The following is a 24547-nucleotide window of genomic DNA, read 5'->3' as shown; positions in this document are numbered from 1 at the left end:
TGAAACCTTCATATTCTATACATCCAACTCCTTTCACAAAAAAATATTGTTCTCAAACTAGACTCACTCGATACACTTTGCTAGACAAAAGTTACAATAACTAGTCAGACTTTACTACCAAGCTCGAGTATAAGGTGTGGGTTGGGGAACATTTCGAGGGCACAAATTTCTAGTGGTGGAAGGCCCTTTGGAAATTTAGTGACCCCTTGAAATAAAAAATCTCCACTTCACTAACCCTCAACAATAAATTTCTTACCTGAGATCTTCTCACTATTCATGGTTTGCATGGGCCTAATAGATGTCCATTATGTAATCGACAGGCAGAGATGGCATTGTGAGGCTTTTACACTTATTAGGACAACAGGATTTTACACTTATTCAACCAAGATTTAATCTCGAAGCCCTCTCAATCTCTAAATTTATTGCATAACCTATAAGACAATGACTATTAGATAAAATTGTTCATTCATACTCAAGTCTCCCTTGCATCATGATCGATAATATGGAGAGCTAGTAACTCAATTTTGTTCCAAGACAAAGCTATGGCCCCTAAGTTGTGCACTTCCAGAATTATTTGTCTTGCAAAGGAATATCGGATTGGACATAAATCCTCTCCACATATTGTGCCCCACATGGCAGAGCTTGACTATGATATTCCATGGGACTCCTTTGATGGAGCCTGCCAAAGACACCCGTCCCACTGTGGTGTTGGAGTGGTCCTCTATTTCTATCAATCTTGTTTCCTTTCTTGTAGATATTCCCTTAGAAGTGGATACGACAACAAGGCAAAATTTATAGGGCTTTGGTTTCTTCTCAAAACTGCCAACATGAAAAATATTCCTAGGCTCCAAGTTCTTGGGGATTCCAATTTGGTCATGGGTCACTAGAAGGCCTATAGTCCAAAATATTGGCTTTGATTTGATCCTTAAGGAAATTCGACAATTAGCCTCTTCTTTTGAGTGGAATTCCTATAGTCACATATTGCAAGAATTAAATGAGGAGGTCAATGCCCTCTCCAAAGAAGCTCTTGAGCTTCCCCATGATCTGTAGGCATACACGAATTCAACAACGAGAAAGAAATTGAAGCTTTGGAGTTTCATTTGTAAATCACTTCTCTGATCCTCAATCTTTGTCATTTCCTTTTTGATATGATCATAGCTGTACACTTTTTTGTACAAGTCCCCCCCATTTTTGGCACAAGGAAGAATACATAAACGAAGAAAAAATTGTAGATGGAAAAAGGTCACAAGGTTGAAAAAATGAATGACTCTCTTTAAGGAAGTGGACTAGTATTGACAACAATGCATATGTATATATTCTACGTAATGAATATATAAGTTTTATTTTCTCTTGAAAAATAAGTTACAAAAAGTTATTGTAAATATTGAAGCTTTAAATGTTACTAATTAAATATAAATATGAAGTTTTGAAATATAGTAGTTATGAATATGAATATTATTTTAATTTATATGTCCAAATAGATCTTTTTTAACACAGTGGGAAAACCTATCATAACTCGGTTGTGAAACTAGAGGACAACCATCATTGATTGCTATCCATGAATGCAGGCTGACTCATCTTCATTATTCAAGGAATATAATGCCACTTGAAATTACCCGCTGGTGGTTTGTAAGGGGGCAGGCTTTCAATCCTGTCATATGCCTCTAGGTCTTGGATGGTTAACTTGTTTCCTTAAGTCGATATCTATATATATATATATATATATATAGCTATATATATATATCTATATATATATATATCTATATATATATATATATATATATATATATATATATATATATATATCTATATATATATATATATATATATATATATATATATATATATATATATATATATATATATATATATATATAATTTATTGAGTTTTTATATGTTTATTAATTATATTTTCTAAATGTCGCGAGGAGGCTCTCCTCGTTGTGTTGACCTGCCACCTCCTTTCGACTCTATTGAAGCCCAAATCTAACTCCTTTAGGCCTCGATGGACCAACTAGCTCAAGAGAATCAAGCAAACCACAATGACATGGTTGCTTTCTTTTCTGATATCTTGCACAATCAGGGATACATTCTAGACCGCTAAGCCTCAATTCGGTGCAATCAACAAAGGTTGCATGATAGGATGGATGGTTTTGAAGAGCGGATGGTGCATATGGAATGTCACATCCATGATGTCTTTTATCGCCCAACTGGAGGAGGTAATGAGGCCCAAGTCCCAAATGAAGAAAATTTGCAATGAAGCACATGGGATATCATCTGGTTTTTGCTTAGTTTTGTGCCTCATGGGCGTTTGATACGAAGTTTGGAGTGAGGCCTTGTTTTCTCATATTCTGTTTTTCTTAGGATGTAACATTTTTTTGAATTAATAGAAAATTGTTGATTTACAAAAATAATATGATAATTATGAATATGCATTATTATTATTTTAATTTATTTTAATGATGATGATGATGATTAAGACCAATTTGGTCTATCAGGAGTTAAGAATGTAAGAAATTACTTGAGGCTTTTAAATAGATTTTTCCTATGATAAAGAAGAAGGGAGAGAGGCATTCCTAAATCAGTATAGTTTTGTTGACTTAACAAGTCAAGAAGGTTGAAAGTGTGACAAAAGTTTTGGAAATGAGAATAGATGTGAGAGCTGGGCAATCTAACAATAAATGATTTTCATCTTCAACCCTCTTAGTATCTCAAAGTGTTTTGATATTATGATTTTTTTCCTTGAAAAAATTGTTTGTAGTTTTATTAATAAAAATAAATTACAATATAATAAATTGAATTCAATGAATTTACTATTTATTATTACTTTTTAATTGAGCAAACATTATGTTATATTATTGTTATTATTATTATTTATACTACAACATTTCTCCCATATTAAATTGATATTTAAATATTGATATTCATTCACAAACACTACAACATATTTTTCATACTCTGTTGTGAAAATCCTCTCCATCTAAAAAAATATTATTGTTGATATATAATATAATTTTATAATTTTTTATAATAATAATCAGTGTTAATTAAAATCAAAATTAATCGATTAAACTTAAAAAAAATTACAATTAAATAATGATTGAGTTGAGTGGAGAGCTTGGCAAGCTTCTAAAATTTATAGAGAAGATTTTTCGGTGAAAATCACATCTTAATTCATTAGCTGATGCGTGTTTCGAACCAACCAATGTGGTTCATCGTTAGGACAAGTTGAAGAACCAGATCATGGCTACATGTTAGAGAGAGCAGATCAATCAACGGCTATATTTGACTAGGAAATGACTATATTTGATCAGGAAACGACTATATTTGACCAAGAATTAGTCAAATATAGCCAATAAACGACTATATTTGACCAAGAACTAGTCAAATATAGCAGTAATTTGGTATGCTCTCTCTATTTAACCTGTAGCCATGATCTGGTTCTTCAACTTGTCCTGACGATGAACCACACGGGTTGGTTCTGCAAATGAAATTACGATATGATCTAGTTGGTTCAAAATGCGTGGGCAAATGAAATTACTATATGATTTTCACCAAAAGCTATCCTCTCTAAATTTAATATGGATCACATAAGCCTAATTCAACCAGCGTCTAAAGCTTCTAAAATGTAAGTAAAAATAAATACAAAATTCTATATTCTTCAAGTATGCTGAGAACACAATTCACTTATTAACTTAGTTAATAATAAGTGTGAAAATCAACCTATATTACAGAATTACAAAACTCACCCAATTCTCAATTAAAAAAAAAGAAAGAAAAAAAAATGAAAAAGAAAGAAAGAAACAGAAACATAAATACTGAAACCTGAGTCTATCCGGGGGACTGAAATTTGTTAATTAAAATGTCTGTGATCCTAATTGACCTAACGTCCCTTTCTCGGGTTCTGAAGTTTGAATCAACGTGGGGACACTTTAAAGTGATGTGATTACATTTCTCAGCTGCTGAAATACAACGACGGAAAATGGCCGCTTGTGATTCCTACACCCATATGTAATCAGGTTCAATTGAGAATTACAGTTCATAAATATAACGATGCACATTTTCCGCCACCCATTGAGCTAAATAACCTGAGTCTCACCAGCATTTTTCAGCTATTGGCCATTTCATGTTCTGCCATGATGATCACTAATTTCTATTCCCCTTCTCTCACCCATGGACATCAAACTGCTCATCCTACTCTGGCGTGGAAAGCCTCTAATCCCATTAAAATAACTCAGACAGCCTCAGCAATGCCCATTTCAAGAACCCGGTCCAGGAAACCCTACGGAATTCTTGTTGCAAGATGTTGCTCCTCTGCGCCTCCTAAGCTGAAGGACCAACTGTTATCTACAATTGCAACCTCTAATGGAACTATGTGTGAGGACTCCATGGCTCTCATATCCTCTCTAGGGAAACTCAACCCTAATCCAGATATCAGACTTGCTCCGCATCTCTACAGTGGCTGCTTCCAATTAATCAGCGGGTCCTTCAAAGGCACTGGCAAGCCTGGAGAAGCTCAGGAAACAGTGAAGAATACAGTTACTCTGGGCAGGGCTGGTTTCAATGCCTTCAAGCCTATCGACATTGAAATTCAGCTGAAACAGACGTATAACCATGTGGGTATAGAGGCCGAAGATGCTTACTATGTGCTAATCCAATTCTCAGTCAATTCAGATGGTATCTCACCCATTGAAGGCATGTTCATAAACAGGGGTGTGTTTAGCATATCTGGTTCAGCCATTATGGATATCAGATTTGAATCCTCTTCTATGGTTCCTCTTAACCCTAAAAGGGATTTGGATGCATGGCTTAAGATCTTCAAAGATGTCAATCCCACTATGGATGAAGAAGGATCTGCAAAGGTGGCTTTGCCCCCTACCAAAGGCTTTCTTGAGTACATTTATCTTGATGATGATCTGAGAATTACAAGGGGACATAGAGGAGCAGTTGTTGTCGTTAAGAGATTACAGAACAAAGTCATCGATCTGTGAGATGGTATTTCAGTTCTGTAAGTATTGATGGGTTCAAAACTTCTCATATAGTAAATTGGCAGTGATTTGTAGATACAGTTGTTCATTATGTTAACTGGGTCCAGCTTGACCTTTGTCGGGAGTCTTATCCTACACCCAACATCAATTCCTACCAGTAACATAGTATGTCGTTAACAAGTATATTATTGTATTACACAATGAGTGAATAAGTTATATTTATTCCAAATTCGGTAACTTGTAAGTGAAAATAAGTCTGTTGTAAAATATATTTAGGCGAAAGTTTGGTAGTTTGTTTTCAGTGAAAATAGGTCTGCAGAGCAAGGGTATAATGGCTTAAAAAGGAGACGAATCTGGCATTGCCTATAGGCATTAATTTCCTTGGCATTATTGTCAAATTAACACTGAACCGTGATAAAGTTGAAGTTATGCAAAACAGTTTGAAACTCATGCATCCACCCACAATGCATATATTCATGAGTGGGACAATTGATTAACTCCTCTTTGATTGTATAAGAAGTTTTATAAACAACCATAATCAGTATTTTATAAACAACCCACGAAGTATAGATTAGCTGGTGCTTGTAGGGCATTCAAATTATTGGTTTAAGTCTTATAAAAAGGGGTTGAGAGAGTGAAAGCCACCGGTTGGAAATAAAAACTACCTCCAAACTAACACAATCTTGATACATCCACAAGGAAAACAGATCATGGTTTTGTTCCAATTCATCACCAAACTTATATCATTCATGAATTGTCTCATTTGTTCTTTACTTTTGTCCAAACCTTTCCATTGTACCAATCTATTTCTAACTATTTTAAAGCTTCAATACATCACTCTCAGATCACATTCCAGTACTATAATTTTAGAGAAAGCCATAAAGTTTACTCCTAATATTATCTCACACAAAATGTTAATTTAGTCATCTACCCAAGTGGAAGACAATAATATAACAAGTTACAGATATATTTTTGTACCACAGGCCCTATTTTAAGGCTTCAATACATCACTATCAGATTACATTCAGGTACTGTAGTTTTAGAGAAAGCCGTAGGGTTTACTTCTAAGATTATCTCACACAAAAAGCCGTAGGGTTTACTTCTAAGATTATCTCACACAAAAATTTATTTTAGTCCTGTACCCAAGTGGAAGATAATACTATAACAAATTACAGCTATATTTTGTCCGAGTGTATTGTGTATAGAATGTATGGTTTACTGTAAACCCTAAGATTATCTCACACAAAAAAGTTATTTTAGTCCTCTACCCAAGTGGAAGATAATACTATAACAAATTACAGCTATATTTTGTCCCTGAGTGTATTGTGTATAGAAGGTATGGTTTACTGTGAACATAGTCACTTTTCAATATGCAGTAGACAATATATTATATTTAGTGCATAAATTATATGTTTATTTTGTTAATTGCATTTATTTTGGGTAGTTGGGAGAAATGATTTTTATTCTTCTCATCTAAATCCGATTCCAGCTAATAACATGACTAGCTTTATTATAACAACTTGTAGTCTTGTTATTAAGTCTAACTAATCTTTCATAGACAAAAACATATATATATTATCATATGAAATATAAAAAAAATTTCCCATGAAAAAACTATATACTTATTTTATAAAAAAATAATACAATAACAAGAACTATATTTTGTACTACAGGGTGTACTGTGTAAACAATTTACTCTCTGCTATGTAATAGACAATATGTATCCAGTGGATAAACTATATACTTACTTTATAAGATAATACCAAATTTCATGAGACTATTGAACAACAGAATCTCTGTAAGTCCCATTTTCCCTTTGTTCTGGAAGGAATTCCCCCTTTGGGATACTGAGTAAACAAGAGAGGGTGAAAGCACCAAAAAGACCAGAAGCAGTTGAGGGTAAAGTCCCACCAGTTTAAGCAGAATCACAGCTGCACCCACATACTTCACATTTGTTCTTACATGTGAATACCATACATTATATTTATTTTCTGATATGCTATATCCAAAGGTGTTGTACCCAAAATTTTCTGGATATCTGCTGTATAATCTGTGCTCTTTAGGATATCAAATCTGAATCTATGTCCGTTTCATTTGTACCAGTTCACCTTTCACAAAGGTACTTTTTGAATATTCTACCTTCTACCAATAACAATGGTGGGAATTCTCTGTTTACCATTATGCCTTCTGCCAATGTATCGGGGCTGCGTTCCTGCATCTTTTCCCAATAATTCCGGAGACACACTTGCAAAAGTTTGTAATAAATGAATGAATGATTTTTAATGACTTCCACCAGAACCATAGTCATGGGAGCCCGTCTGCCTTATGCCCATGGTCCGATAAAGGGGTTTACTCTTTGCTGATATACTGGCAAAAGGACCTCACTGGTTAGGGATGTCTATTTTTTTTTAATGATTTTTTTTGGTTATCAGTAAAAATAAAAGAAGAATTAAAATTGCTTTTAATGGAGTATTATGTTACAATTTACTTGAATTTAGGTGGAGAGTTTATCATTAAATTCTTCTAATCACTTAGGATGTACTTAAAAAGTTTGAACACTTTTTCTAATATGTCCAGTATTGTAACTTAATGGATTATTATGTTACAATTGACTTGAATTTAGGGGGAGAGTTGATCATTAAACTCCTTTAATCACCTAGGATATATTTAAAAAGTTGAACACTTTTTCCAATATGTCCAGTACTGTAACTTTTTTTTAATAGTCAATTATGTAAACTCAAATTTGTCATGTACTTTTTCAAGTTTAATAGGCATACTTTAGGTCATACATGACTATAGTGGTGTGTTTGAACAATTATATGTAAATTGTTATGCTAAATGGTGTACTTACTCAAGTTTAAGGGATCTACTTTGTCATTAAAAAAAACTGTATTAGTTTTAGAACAGTTACATGTAAATTGTTATATTAAATAATATATAACTAGAGATATATGTTTTCTTTATTCAGTAAAAATAATAAAAAAAACTTTATTTTTACCACTGACCTTTGTGGAAGTTACCACGCTCATTACCGTTAACATTATGGAGGGAGAAAACAAAGGAAGGCCGATAAAAAAAAGAGAGTGAAGTAACCCGCACACAGTTAATTTATTTTGAAATTTTGAATTTCAATTTTTTTGAGTTTTACTAAATTACCAATTATTGTCGTTAGTTTATATTATAGTAAGTAATTTATTTTTAAAATTTGAATTTCAATGAAGATGGATTTCATTAAATAATTAATTAGGTCGGTTGTAATCATATATATATATATATATACAATAAAATAGAATAGTAATTAATTATAATTAAAATTTTATTTACTAAAAATTCAAACAATTATGTTTTTTTTTTTTTTAATTTTATTTGCCCGCAAAAAATTATATATATTACTAGATATAATGATCTTTATATTAATATATTTTGTAGAGATGGTATCTTATTAATTGTTTTTTTCTTTATATTAATATATTGGTTTTTTACCAATGACATTTATTAATGGATTTTCTTTTATTTGTAATTGATTATTATTTTAGTGAAGAAGATTGGGAGTGAGATATTAAATTTATTTTCTTTGAAATTCATTTAAAGATTATTAATTTGTAAGTTAAATTTAAAAGGAAAAATGTTATGTTTAAGCATAATATGTTTTTTTCCTCAAATTTTATTGTTTGAATTCATTAAAAAAGCTGATATAATTTTCTTTTTTATATGCAAATTTCTAATAATATGAGATTGAATCAATGATTTATTAAATGTATTCAAATATTATAATTATTGAAAATCTTAAGTAGTGGTAGAAATCACTATGGAAAGTTAAGTCACCATCAAAATGTATTTCGTTAATCTCACACATATTTCATGAGAAATTGTTAATTTGGTAGGTGCTATAAAATATGAATATGAATGGAGAAGATATATGTTTTTTATGCCAAGAAAGAACATAAGATATACAACATTTTTTTGTTCATGCAAGTTTAGGAAGGCTCTATGGTATGAGGTGGCGCAATATTTCTAAATTCAAAATCCTTGGGGGGGAAAAGGGTGGATCTTTGCTTTCAAGACTAATATGCTAGGTTCAATATAAATTAATTAGGAGCTTTACCCTTATTAGTGTGTTGGGGCATTTGTACTACTCATAACCATGTTATCTTTAAGGATAGGTTTAGTGGTGACACCAAAATCTTGTCATCTTTATAACTCAAATCATCCAAGGCTGAAAAATAGGATGCAAGGAAGGTAGGACACTTGGATTTTGATTATGAACATCCATGGGCCTTCTCCAATGGGGATTTACAATGCATTGATAACACATGTGGTCTAGGCTTTGAAATTTATTAATATTTTGAACATTTTAAGCTTGTATATATATTATCCCTGTCACCTATCAAAATTTTTGTTGTCTGACTAAAATCTTGTGATGTGCGATGAACCAAGCCAATGAAAGTGACAACGAAACCAAATCCATAACTAGGGCTAAATTTCTAAACTAGTGGGGTCTATAGATCTAAGTCAATACTTCATAAAGTTTATACTTAACTCTAAATAAGATTTAAACAGAGATGTTGAGGTCCTATCCGTGAATTCCCAATTGTTGTAGCGGCTACAATATCCCCCCAAATTTTCGACACTCTAGAATTTAGAGCCCCTCATTTTGAAGTCCTCGGAAAGTGCATTACAATGATTATCCTAAACCTATTTGAACCTAAGATTCTTCTTGGTCCCTTTTTCACTTTAATTGCACTATCATTTCACATTGCATTCAAAACCCCCTTATTATAGGTCGTCCTTGTAGATTGAAATACAAACCCATCTTCCTCTTGACGATGCGATCTATGGTTTAGTGATGCTTCACCGTAAACAAATGTGAGACACCGTGAACTAGATTGCAACAATGCAGCTAGAGACTTTACTTGCGGTAACTAGGATCCACTATACTGCCTTACTTCATCCCACAATTTCTCCTACATTTGTGCATTTATGGCCCTGATTCCTTGCATGTGTGGCGAGAGCACATCATAGAGGAGCTCCTTAGACCACATTCTACATTTGCAGCCTACATCTGAAATTAACAGTGGACATAGGTTACTACTGTGTTTGTACCTTTCCATCTGTGATTGCGGTTTTTTTCTTTCATTTCCTATCATTTGGACTACCCTACCATTCCACATTCTTGACAGTCCACCTACCTTAGGCCTCCAAGTATATAAACATTTTACCAATTAATCTAGGTGGCTCCAGAGAGGCCCAAAAATCAAATTTCTTGGATTCTGTTGAAACTAGAACCAAAACAAAGAGCTCATCATCCCGATTCCAACGACATAGATGGCACTCAAATCTGACTTCATATGTGCAAGATATTCACAATCAAAGTTTAGGTCAAAATGATAAGTACTTTTGTCGCTAACTAAATTTAGAAGGCTCACTAAATTTGGTGGACCGATTAAATCTAGTGAAATCTGCTAAAATTGGCAGCAACTAATTGAGCGACATTTTGACACTTTTCAATGAATGAAAATGATTAAATTGTTTCCTAATTAATTTGTCTAGTAACCCCCAAAATTTGGCAACAATGTTTCACTAATTATATAAAATTAGAAATATATATATCTATATATATATATATATATATAATATATATATATATATATATATATATATATATATATATATATATATATATATATATATATATATATATATATATATATATATATATATATATAGATATTATAAAAGGGTGGAAGACCACCAACCTCGCCACCCCACCATATCACATATAATTAAATGGGTCAGGGCCTGTGGTTGACCTAGGACCTTGCCCAACCATATTACATTGACTGGCTATATATGGGACCGACGAAAGTTGAACCTACCTGTTCAGTCACCGACAACCCCTCCAACGGTCGCCCAAAACAAAACATTGCCAATGTTAAATAAACAACAATGGAGCCATACAAAAAAAACACCCACGGTTATATATGAGGGGTCGGTAGGATTGGTTCTCCCGATCACCTCGGTAAAATAAATTTAAATATAATCTGCCAACTGAGATGTCAGTGAGGTTGCCTTTGATTTTAACATCATCGAAAACTTATATGAACCCAGTTTCATTTGCGCAAACCCGACAGAGCAAAGGAGGAACCACATGACGGAATTGAGCCCAGGTAGGGCACGAATTTTGAGAGAATCTCAGAGGAATATTTTACTAGGGAATATTCTTTATGGAGAATCTTTGAGGAATCCTTAAGATTCCTTGTGGGCAAAATTGTGTGTAGGTTTTAACCCTGCACAACAATTACTTGCAAACGAATTCTAAAAACAAAAAATATACAATGGCGAGAACATAAAACAAATACACAGAGGTTTTCCCTTGGATCCCAAAACCGAGACTACCAGATTTATTTTTCATTATATTCCTTTCAATGTTATAATACATATATATAAAATGTCGAAGCATTCATAAAACCAAATTCATTAATCTTGGATTAGAAGATAATTGTACTTCCCTTGGCTTGATCTACAAAGTACCATGGGCAGAAAACGATCATGCCCAAAACCATGTGCAAAACCCATGCACAAAACCATAGGTAAGTCTGCCCACCTATTATAGGGTCCCAAAAAAAATCGAAGCGTTGCCCCATACCCCATGTAGGGAGGTTACTGCCCCCCTACAAATCCCCCGACAAGGGTGCTGCCACCCCCCTGCTACATCCGGCGCAACAAAAAGGGGGTTACAAGAGAGCTTAGTCATTGGGCCAGCCCTTCCACACCCATTGTTTTTCTACACCAAGAAAACTTCTCAGTGTTCACACACTTCGTTAATGCATCTGCAACATTCTTCAAAGTGTCCACTTTTACCAACAACACCTTTTTGTCCTCAACCATATCCCTCACAAAGTGATACTAAACATCAATGTGCTTTGTCTTTGAATGATAAGAAAGGTTCTTTTCCAAGAAAATTTCACTTTGGTTGTCACAGTTTATCCTTATATCTTGTTGTACTAGCCCCATACTTGAACACAATGTCTGCAACCAAACTGCTTCCTTGATTGCATGAGTGGTTGCCATGTATTATGCTTATGTAGTTGAAAGTGCCACTACAGACTATCTCTTGTTCATCCAACTGACTGCTCCCCCAAATTGGTTAAACACATACCCACTTGTAGATCTTGTCTGATCCATATCTCTAGCCCAGTCTGCATCAACAAAGCCACAGATGTCCAAAGCTATGTCCAATCTTGGTCTTCCTTGGTAGCACAAACAATAATCACTAGTGCCACGCAAATATCTGAAAACCCGCTTCACTACTATCCAATGCTCTTTCCCTGGTTTTGACATAAACCTGCTTAATACTCCCACTGCATGTGCAATGTCTGGTCTAGTACAAACCATTGCATACATTAAGCTACCGACTACACTTGCATATGGAACACGGGACATGTCATCTTCCTCTTCTTGTGTCTTATGACATTGTTCAACAGATAAATTTACACCTACAGGAATATGAACCTTCACCAGTTTACTATCTTGCATATTAAACTTCTATAGTATTGTTTCGACATACTTCCTTTGGTTTAACCAGAGCTTCCTCTTTGCTTGATCTTGTTTAATTTTGTTAAAACTGGCAACTAGGGCCAAACTCCATGTGGGTCATCTTATTTATGGCAGCTGATATTTTTCTTGGATTCCTCTTATCGAGAGGTGTAGGATTGATCTAAACATCATCCTATTCTGACATGTATTCATGGAGATATGAATTTATTTGTGTGATGGGACAATTCATCAAGGTCGGCCAACAACCAAGTTCCCCCACTTATCCTCCACGTTTTACTATAAATAGAAGAGGACTTTAAGTCATTTGACACACACACTCTTGTGATCTCTCTTCATTTTGTTCCCGGTTTAATGAAGATGAGATCTAGAGGGAGTGCCCTAGGTGATACGCTGCCCTAATAGGAGATGCCCTAGAAGCTGTGATGGAGAAGGCTCCACACTCTACGCTATCATGGAGAAGGTTCTACGTTTCCCTATTGGAGAAGCCTAATGCAACCATATTGTTATCATAAAGGAACACCTATGCTGGCATGGAAATGATGCTCTATATCTAATACGTTGTCATGTAAGGATACCCTATACTCTAACACGGTTATGTTGAAGAAGGAGTTAATGTAGTGGAGAAGGAACCTATAATGTTGGTCTAAGAAGAGACCCTAAGCTGTCCTAAATGCAGGTCTAAGAGACCCTATCACGTTGATCTACGAGACCCTAGATCTGTTGTCACAATGTGCCCTAGCCACAGCCTTATGAGAAGATCTATTAGCATAAAAGAGGAGACATATATACAGCCTATCTAATGTTGTCCATGTGCCCTAAAAGAAAGTCTAAAAGGAGACCTTAAGATGCTATCAAAAGGAAGCCTATACGATGTCCTAAGGGTGTTATCTATAGCAAACCTATATGATGTTCAAAAGACACCTAGTTGCAGCGAGGAGTAAATTCTGGACTCATACATTCTTGGAATGGATCTGTCTTCTTGTTATCCATGTTAACCTCGCATGACAAGGAGTAGTATCCCTATGATCTCTCGGAGGAGACTTCGAACAGGGACACTGTATTACTGTATATGGATCTGCCTCCTTGCAATTTATATCAGTGATATCACAACAACTTAGTAAATAGCATTGGTATATATATGTGTGTGTGTGTGTTTTTGTAATCTTTCATGGTTTGATGAAAGTAAAGTCACAGTCTTTTATATGTTTCGAAGACATTCTCTTCAACATTGCTATGTGTTAGGCCGCAGGCCATAGGTAGGACTACCTTGGGGTTGTTGTCTTAGGTTGAAGAACAACATGATGATGAATGTTGCAACATAATGAGGTGCAACATAATAAGGTGCAACATGATGTAATGAGGTACATCATGATGTGATGGATGCAACAACATGATATATTGCAGTAGAATGATGTATTGTAGTATGCATTGAGTGCATGATGGGTGTGGCATAGTGCAATGAAGGGTACATCATAATGCAACATGAATGATGCAGTAGAATGGTGATGATGAGCAGCTCAGTAATTAGGTACAACACAGTGACGGGTGTAGCATGATGACAAGATGCAACACAATGAGGTGCAACATGGTGATGGAGTCACCTTAGAGGATCAGTTGAAGCAATATGCCTTCACCTAAGTTCAGATCAACTACCTCATGTGTCATCTTCTTAGAGAAGATCTTTGCTCTTATTTTGACAAGTCAAAATATCGAATTCTGATGTATATGTACTATCTCTCTCTCTCTACTGAACTATTGAAGAAATTATAAGAAGAATTGATCAAGGGTTTCCCCACATTTGGGTTTGTCCCTGGCTAGTGCCACATCTTGTGTCCTCTTGTCTTGGGTTGTTTTCTGCGATTTATGTTTATCTTCTATCTGAATTTTACGATCATGCTAAATGTGATTGCTAAACTAGAATTGATATTGAGCTAATATGGAAAATTGAAGTAAATTTGCTCTCAGCATAGAACATACCTAAAATTAACAAATTTCCATGCCCAAAATATAGTTTGTAGCACCAAGATCCTTCATGTGGAATTTGGAGGACAATTGGGTCTTCAAATCCTGGATAATTCCATTGTCATTTCCAATCAGCAACATATCATCCACATACGAGACCAAATAAATAAAACAGTCACCAATTAATGTAAAATATATACAGTGATCCTCTTTGCTTATGGTGAAGCCAAGTCCCCGTATATATGTATCAAGTTTCTAATACCACATCCTTGTTGATTGTTTTAACCGATACAAAGGTTTTTTAAACCTGCATATCAGTTCTTTCTTACCCTTCACCGTAAATCCTTCAGGTTGTTTCATGTAGATATCTTCTTTCAGATCCCCATGAGGAAATGTTGTCTTCACATTCATCTGTTCTACCTCAAAATCAAAAGCAACAACAACAAATAAAGATAATCTAATAGAAGCTAACTTGGCAATAGGAGAAAAAATATCACCAAAATTAATTCCCAACACCTGGGAATAACCCTTTGCTATCAACTGAGCTTTGTATTTCTCTGCCTTGCCTTCTACATTCATCTTCTTCTTAAACACCCATTTGCTTCAAATGGGTTTCCTTCCATCCAAAAACTCCACTAGATCCCAAGCCTTAGTTTTGTCCAAAGATGTCATTTCATCAACCACGGCCTCTTTCTAGAGTTTTTCATCATCTGAATCTACTGCTTCCCTGACAGTTCTAGGATCATCATCAGTAATAGATAAATAAAAATTTGAATAGAAAGTAAATGGATTATACCTTTCTGACTGCCTTCTCTCTCGAATTAACCTTCTCAAAGTTGGAGTTTGTGATTCTTCATCTTCTCATTCTCATTCTGCTGTAGAATCTGATTCTTCCTCCTTTAGCTCAAACTCTATCTTTTCAGGTTCTTTTGGTAGGACTTCATGTTTAATAACATCTTTCACCTCTCTAAACACCACATCTTGGTTGTACACAACCTTCCTTATTTCTTGGTTCCAAAACTTATAACCTTTTAAACCATCATTCTTCCCAATAAAGATGCACCTTTCATATTTAGAATCCAACTTAATTCTTTTCTCCTTTAGGACATGTACATATGCATCACAGTCAAATACCCTCAGATGTGAAAGAGAGGGTTTATTACCAGTCCATACCTCATGTGGAGTCTTATCCTCCAACACTGATGAAGGTGATTTATTAACCAGGTAACATGTAGTCTCCACTGTCTCTACCCAAAATTCATATCCTAACCTGACACCACTTAGCATGCTTCTTGCATTTTACATCAATGTCCTATTCATTCTTTCTGCAAGTCCATTTTGCTAAGGTGTGTATGGAGTAGTCTTTTGTTGTGCTATACCACACTTTGTACAGAACTCTTCAAATTCCTTCTTGCAAAACTCTCCACCATTATCTATCTTCAACACCTTGATTTTCTTCTCTGTCTGATTTTCCACCAGAGCCTTAAATTATTTAAACCTATCAAAGACTTCAGATGTCTTCCTAATGAAATATATCCATGTATTCCTTGAGAATTCATCTATGAAGGAGACATAGTACACAGACTTATCTAATGATGGAATTGACATAGGTCCAAACACATCATTGTGCACAAGATCTAATATCCCTTTCTCCCTCTTAGCACTTAAGGGGAAAATCACTTGATTCTGCTTTCCATATACACAATGTTCACATAAATTGAAATCCAGAGAGAATTTAGACATACTTTCCACCATACCATTACCATGCAGTATTCGAAGGCCCTTTTTTCCAATATATCCCAGCCTTTGATGCCATAACATGGTCTTTTCTCCAAAGACCACTAGGTGTTTTGTTCCAGTTTCAAGAATCACAAAACTGTTGCACCCATCAATAATAGTCCTACCCAGAACCCTGTACAGAGTTCCAATCCAAACTCCCCGCACCAATACTAATGCTCCTCGAACAATCTTGCAGGTATCTTTCTTGAACACTATTTTTACACCTGCATCATCCATCTTGGTTACATAAATCATATTTTTGGCCAACGCAGGAATATTCAGAACACCAAAAAACGTTATAATCCTTCCACCTTACAACTTCAGCTTGACTTTTCTGCATCTGATGATTTTAGCTTTCTTATCATCCCCTAAAAAGACATCACCACCATCATATTTCTCATACTTACAGAACCACTCCCTATGGGGAGTGAAGTGAAATCATACACTTGAGTCAATCAACAAACATAGTTACCAATCAAATGAGAAAATTACCGATTACCCGTTTTTTTGAGGTAGTAAAAAAATCGCTCGATTTTGAAAAGTGGTTATTCAAAATACACCCTTTTTTAGCACAATTTTGACACTTTAAATTTTCTTATGTAACATTTTTTTTAAATGTCAATGATTTTCATGCTAATTTTAATAAGTGTTGATGCATTATCAACTCATTCTTTTTAGATGCTTATTTTTGACACTTTAAATTTTTTTATGTATCAAATATGCATTTTTTTTAAATGTTAATGATTTTCATGCTAATTTTGAAAAGTATTGATGCAACATCAACCATTTTTGTTTAAAGGGCTTATTTTTAACACTTTAAATTTTCTAATGTATTAAATGTGGATAATTTTTTTAAATGTTAGTGATTTTCATGTTTTAAAAAAAAAAAAACGTGACAAAAAAAAATCAAATATATATAAATATAAAACAAAACACCATTAAAATGTAAAAATAAACAAAATTAACTTGTAAAAATAAAAATAAAATTAAACAAAAAAAATATCAAATAAATAAATAAATATATGATAAAATATTTCAAAAAATCACAATTTATGAAAAAAAGTACAAATTAACCCAAAAAAAAAACATCAAATTGACTTCTTTTTTTTTTTTTTTTTTTTTTTTTTTTAAGTTAAACAAAACAAAATTTTTTTGGAAGAAACTATAATTTAAAATTTAAATTAAAAAATAAAATTAACAAAAAATAATAAAATTAAAAAAAACAAAAAAAAATTGACCTCGGGGTGGCCTTGGTCGATTTTGGCAATTGATCTAGCATCCCTCGGCCATGGCTACCTAGGTCGTGGATCTTGGACTTGGGTAGGGCGGGGCTGTGGGCCGCAGGGCCTCAGGCCTGGGCGAGGTGGCAACACAACCCCACCCCACCTAAGCCTAAGGCCCCATAGCCTAGGTGACCTAGGATGATTCCGAGAATCTAGCTAAGCCACCCTGAGGCCCATTTTTTTTTTTAATATATATATATATATATATATATATATATTAAATGTTTTATTTATTTATTTATTTTTTAAATTTTGTGGTTTATTTTATTTTATTTTTATAACTTGAAAAAAAAAATTGTTTTTGTTGTTGCTGTATTTTTGGTTAATTTTTAATTTTTTGTTTGTTAAGTTATGTGTGTTTTTTTATAAATATTTTCCCCATTTTATTTATTATTTTTTGATATTTTTTATTTTTGTTTTTTGCTTCTTCTTTTTTTGTTTAAATTTTTATTTATTACATGTTAATTAATTAATTTATTTTTTATGGTTTTTTTTTGTCTTTATCTATATATATATATATATATATATATATATATATTATCATGTTTAAAAAAAATTATGTTTTATTACTTGTTATTAATTAAAAAAAAAATTGTTTTTTTCCAATGTTTGATTTTTTGTTTTTTGTTTTTGTATTTTTCACTTTTATCTATTAATTATTTTGGTTTTTATTTATTTATTTTTTTCTGTAGGTTCTGTGTCGATGCTCAACTAGCAATCCAATCCCATTATGTGCAATTTGATAGTTGATTTTAAAATTTTCGTTATAATGAATCGAGTTTGCTCCTACAATGTGTTAATTTTATGGTTGGTATTTAAGTTTTGATTACAATGGATCGAGTCCACCTATACTACATATCAATTTGATGGTTGATTTTAAAATTTTTGTTGCAATGTATCAAGTTGTCTTAGGCTAAAATTTTAAAATCAATATACATTTAACATTTAAAAATAAATTACGCTTGGTATAATAACTCTTTCTTTCAGGTGTTCACTTTTAAAGTTCTTTTACTCATAAATTTTTTCCATAATGTCATGCTTGAAATATTTTGAAAACTTGAAAATTTTTTATAGTCATAATCTTTGGTTTTAATTCCATGGTTGAAATATTGCCAAGATTTTAATATTTTTTCTAAGCCATGATATTTAATATTTAATGTTATGGTTGAAAACAATTATACATATTTTTTCTTTAGCACCATCACAAAAAATTGTTGGAATTTTAAGGCGTTTCAAAGTCGTGATATTTTATATTTAATGTCTTGCCTAAAAATCATTGGAATTTTAAGCCTTTTCAAAAACATGATATTTTATCTTTAATGTCATGCTTGAAAATCATTGGAACTTTAAATTTTTTCGGAGTCATGATATTTTATCTAACGTCACTGTTGAAAAATGTTGAAAATTTCCCCTGGAAAAAATGACGTTATTTCAGCATCAACACTTTTCGTTTTCAGGGTGTTTTTTGCACCAAAAAAATTGGTTTTTTACTATCATTTTAAAAAAACTGTTGAAAATTTACCCCAAAAAAATGTTCTTCCAGCATCAACACTTTTTATTTTCAGTTTGTTTTTTCATGTTCTTTTTTGGGTTTTTTGGTTAAAATTCTCGTTTTGAGGTAATAGTTCTCATTTGATCGGTAACTTTGTTAACCATGCCTCATGATCTACATGTGTATTTGAAGAAGAAGCCAAGTACACACTCCCACCTACATATGAGGTGATTCTTGCCTTTGCAGAAGGAACATCATCATATCCCTTTCCTTCCTTAAGAGCTTTAGATCTATAGTCATTTTTGTAGTGCCCTTATTTTCCGCATTTCCAACATACCTTTACCGGTTTTCTCGGAGATTTAGATCTCCCTCTAGATTTAGATCTCCCACTCAAGGACTTATTTTTATTTTTGTTCTGGGATCACCCTCTTACAAACAAGACATCCCCATTCTAGTTCTCCATATTTTTTCTATCTCATCTCTTCCCACAGCAAGGATGATACTATTTCATCAAACTTCAAGGTAGTTGCTACCTATTACAACAACTAGACTATCCCCTGAATCTGGTAGACAACGTATCAAAGTATGCCCTTATTTTCGTATGAAATTTTTATATCAAAAGATGACAACTGGCTTATCACAGTATTAAAGACGTTTAGATGCTTTGTCACCGAGTTTTCGTCCTTCATCCTCAGGTTATACAACTTTTTCCGTAGGAACAATTTGTACACCAGAGACTCATATTGGTACAAAGTCCCTAATTTGACCCACAGATCCTTCATCGTAACTTCCCCTAATACATTCAACAACACTGAATCTGAGACACACAAACATATTTTGTTCTTTGTCTTTTGATCCAACTTCGCCCAGTCTTTTGTTGACATTGTCGTTGGTTTAGTACCTGAATCTACGCGATCCACTAATCTTTATCCATCAGCATATTCTCCATCTTAAGCTTCCACAACTCAAAACTATGACCATTAAACTTCTCGATCTCTATTTTTCCACTGCTTGCCATCTTCTTTCACTGCAAGAATCGATCCCGCAGATATCCCATTGAACAAGGTCCACGATAGGCTAGAGAAAAACCCCTCAGCAGCAAAGGTGTCCCGTTGAAGCCAAAAAAAATCTGATACTAAATATAGGTTTTAACCCTGTACAAAAATTACCTGCAAACAAATTCTAAAAAAGAAAATATACAATGGCATGAACATAAAACAAATACCCAGAGATTTTCCTCTAGATCCCAAAACTGAGACTACCAAATTGATTTTTCAGTATATTCCTTTCAGTGTTTCAATACATATATATGTGTGATGAAGCATTCATAAATTCAAATCCATTAATCCTGGATTAGAACATAACTATAGTTCTCTTGATTGGATCTACAAAATATCATGGGTAGAAAACCATAATGCCCAAAACCATGTGCAAAACCTATGCATAAAACACGTGCATGTGACTGGTCATGGAAAGAATATAACACACACCCAACAATGTGATAGTGTTAAAAACATGTCAAATTTATACTCATCTGAACTGAAAATTCACCAGGAGTCTGATGGTGTAGATGGTTTTCTGATCTAAACAACCAAATTTTAGAGACGAATGTTGATAAGTGGAACCTTGACACAATAATCTGTAAGGAGTCTTTTAGATTCCCTAGAGGCCCAAAATTGATAGTTTCATAGCAAGGTCAACTTTACACTCAAATTTCATGAATTTTCGCAAGGAATGCGATGGCACAACCTATTTCTTCATTTGAGTATCTGATTTTTAGGTCATCATCAAAATGGAAGGTATGTTGATGTTTTTGGCCACATTGCTTGATTTTTCCAGAAAGTATTCGTGTTTATAGTCGTTAGTCTCAGAATTTCGAGATGTATGTGATGATGATGAGTATGCCTTAGATCTGATCAGTGAATTCAAGAAGACCATTTTATGCCACTTATGTGTGAGTCCATTTATGCCACCTTGTGAGAAATTGTTCCTTTGTCATATTGGAGGAGAACACTTGTGAGTGAGAGTTATTTGTAGGAGAACATCTCTTGGGAAGAGACATGCCACTCTAGATAAGGGCTTCATCCTTATATTTACAGAGAATGCATTATGTACTCATCTTCTTGTAGAGACTAATGAAGTTACCTTCCCATTCTTGACTTAGGGCCCAAAGACGTAGTCCATAATGGATGAACTTCGTTATCATATTGTGTGTTATGACTGCTTCTTATTTTATGGTTGATGGTTTTCTGAAAGGTTGTTTAAGAAATTGCATTGCTCATGATTTCACATGAAAATAAGATTCGATAAAAAGGTCTTGTATAATGGATATTTTTGTTTGAAATCATTCACAAAAAAATTCTGGATCGTGAATCTCCCCTTCACTCAACATCGTGGATCACCCTTAGTCTCCCACATCAATGCCATCTCCTGCAAATCCTTTGGCTAACTATGCATTACACTGCATCACCGCACTGGTGAAATCCATGATAGCATCCATGCCTTTCATATTGTGTCATGCTTTTGTGACACGTTACTACATTGATCACATATTCACACATCATCATCATATATTTCAAGCTATCCCCATCTCTTCTCTATGCTCGCATTTTGTGACAGGAAAGTCACAAAACACTACTAATTGCAAGTTGTTGTAGAAATTAATGTGTAGATTCAAAATTGTTCATGAAATTTACTAAATCACAAGACTTGAAGCTATTCTACTGATCTGCAAAAGTTAATTCACCATCTAGAACACAATTCAAAGACATGCAAAAGGAAGCATCACACATGCACAAATATTTATCTAGGGGAAAGAAACTGCCCAAAACCCCTTACTATCTATATTGCATTAATCAAAGAATAGAGATGAAATACGTATTCTTTGTTCAAGCTTGAGCACATCCTACAAGTGTATAGTTTATCTCTTTACCTGACTCACTGTCTTTGGCCAACACTTAGCCAATTTTCGAGCCCTCCAAACTCCTATTTCCTTGTATTTTTTCTCTGGTAAATTAGCCCCTATAATTTAGGAATTTCTCACTATTGAATTGCGAAATTCCTCTAGTTCCTTCCTCTGACTGCATGCACCAACTATACACATTAGAATATGCTACAACTGATAGTACATTGCCTTGGAATCCCCATCTCAATTGAGTAACTCGAATTATTTGCACACAAAAACTATTTTGGGTTGATTGATTAGTTAATTGGTTGATCACTGAGTGTGGTTGTAGTTCCACTTCCACAACTTGACCTCTAATAGTTCTTCTGATAGTAAGAACTAGTTTAACTGACAATAACTTAAATTAACTAAAATAGATTGCTACAAATTAGTAATCAAACATACTAAAATGAAATCAAGCTTTCATAACTTGAATTAACTGATTTAACTGAGTGACAAGTGCCATGTCACCTTAGTTAACAACCTCCAAGATTTCTGCTAAAACATAAATTCAAATTTTCTCTAGTTTAACAAAGGCACAATCAAACTGAGGTTTTCTTGCTGCATTTTCAACACTCCTTCTCAGCAAGAAAGGGATTATCGACCAATCCTATCCTGCACATGTGGAACTCGAACTTCCCTCTTGACAAGGCCTTTGTCAAACTATCATCATCTTGCTCCTTTGTCAGAATGTATTGCAACAACATAATCTGCCTCAAAAAATCCCGTAGATGGTGATACCAGATATCAATATGTTTGGATTGATTGTGAAAAATAGGATTTTAGAGAGTTTGATGCAACTATGATAATCACTGTAAATCACAGTTGGATCCATCATTTGACCAAACAAGCCAACAAGTATCTTCCTATTTCAGATCACCTCACATGTTGCTTAACTTGTAGCCATGTATTATGCTTCTGCCGAGATGAGTGCCACAGATCTTTGCTTCCTATTGTACCAAGAAACCGATGTGGTCCCAACACTGAAAATTCCACTTGAAGTACTCTTTCACTCTGATGTACTTCATGCCAAATATGTATTGGTGAAGCCACACAACTTCACTCCCTCCATCTATCTATACCAAAGTCCAAACTAGGTAGTTCCTCTGAGGTACCGTAGAACATGTTTAACTGCCCTCCAAAACAATTTTCTTGACATAACCATAGCTTGGATTCTTTGGTTAACTGTAAAGAAAATGTTTGTTCATGTGCTTACAAGATACATGAGTGAACCCGCCAACTTCTAGTACACAGTTGCATCCACTTCCTCACCTGAAGTGGCATCATCTTTCCTCCATTTGGTCACTAAAGGAGTCTCTATAGGTTTTCTCCTGTCCATGTGGAACTTTTGAAGTATCTTGTTGGCATGCTTACCCTGAGAGACAAATAGTTCCCCATAACCTTGTCATACTTCCAATCTAAGGAAGTATTGCATGAGGCCCATGTCCTTCATCTCAAACTCTCTTGCAAGTTCCTCCTTGCAAGATCTGATCAACTACTCATCACTAGTCAAAATCAAGTCATCAACATATAAAAAAATAATCCACAATTTACCTTCTACAAAAATATGATAGAGGTTTGCATCTGCTTCACTTTTGGTGATGCCCAAACTGGTGAGATAACTATTGATCCTATTGTACAAAGCACTAGGTGATTGCTTGAGACCATACAACGTTAAATCTGCACACATGATACTCTCGATCAAAATTCTCGAAGCCTTCGAGTTTCTTGATATACACCTCCTCCTCAATAAATCCATTAGGGAATGTTGTTTTTGCATCCATCTGGTGCATCTTCTACCCCATCTATGAAGCTAGAGAAAGGATTGATATGATGAATGAGTACCTTGCTACAGGAGAAAATGTCTCCTCATAGTCAATCCCCTTTGTTACCGGGAAATCTAGTGTCTATACAGAATTGCTAGTCCCACTAAGGGTGGTAGCTACTTTAGAAACAAACAAAGTAAAACCACTTTCGTTTTCCTTTATGATAAATAGATAAGAGGGGAATGAGGACACCAACATCAATCTTGCGCTTGGTTCCTCACTTGATTCCTCTCCCTTCTGATAGATCTTCGCCACTCGCTTCCTCGTCAGCCCAGCTTCAAAGAGCAGCTATGGAATCAAAGCAGCACAATACTATCCAAGAATAGAGATCTACTAACATAAACAATATAGGACCAGATGTATATTGACCACACACAAACATATATCATAAAACATGCAAGAATGTGGAGGAAAACTTGAATAGCTTTATTAATATCAAGAAAGAGCAAAGAGGATTACAACCAATTTTTCTGACCGAGCATCATCCTCTCAGCAGGAAGCCCTTCTTCACCTCATGAAAAGCTTAGATCACCCAACACTATGATGTTACAATAAGAAACCAATAGCACTTCCTCACAAGATACAAAATTCCAGCCTCTGGATCTCTGGGAAGGGATCCATATATAGATGTTTGCAAGGGGGGTGAGTCAGCTTCTGGGATTTGATTAGTGTCCTCTCTTTGATAGTTCTTGATTCCACTTGAAGAATGATGATCT

The 24547-nt window shown here is 34.2% G+C and overlaps 1 protein-coding gene across 1 annotated transcript; it reads left to right on the top strand.

Annotated features, from left to right (window-relative positions):
- Positions 1-3966: 3966 nt before the first annotated feature.
- On the top strand, positions 3967-5064 carry LOC149256797 (uncharacterized). The gene has a single exon (XM_089457510.1). It carries the CDS (start codon positions 4137-4139, stop codon positions 4989-4991), a length of 855 nt encoding a protein of 284 aa, XP_089313636.1. The 5' UTR covers positions 3967-4136; the 3' UTR covers positions 4992-5064.
- Positions 5065-24547: the final 19483 nt, after the last annotated feature.

Source organism: Pinus tabuliformis, chromosome 7 (assembly GCF_031772625.1).
Source record: "Pinus tabuliformis cultivar Carrire ecotype Pingquan chromosome 7, CPIR1, whole genome shotgun sequence".
NCBI lineage: Eukaryota > Viridiplantae > Streptophyta > Pinopsida > Pinales > Pinaceae > Pinus > Pinus tabuliformis.
This window is presented reverse-complemented; position numbering and strand designations above follow the sequence as displayed.

What these genes read in the sequence shown, in the direction of transcription:
- LOC149256797 (XM_089457510.1), top strand. Translation starts at nt 4,137, where the DNA reads ATGATGATCACTAATTTCTATTCCCCTTCTCTCACCCATGGACATCAA.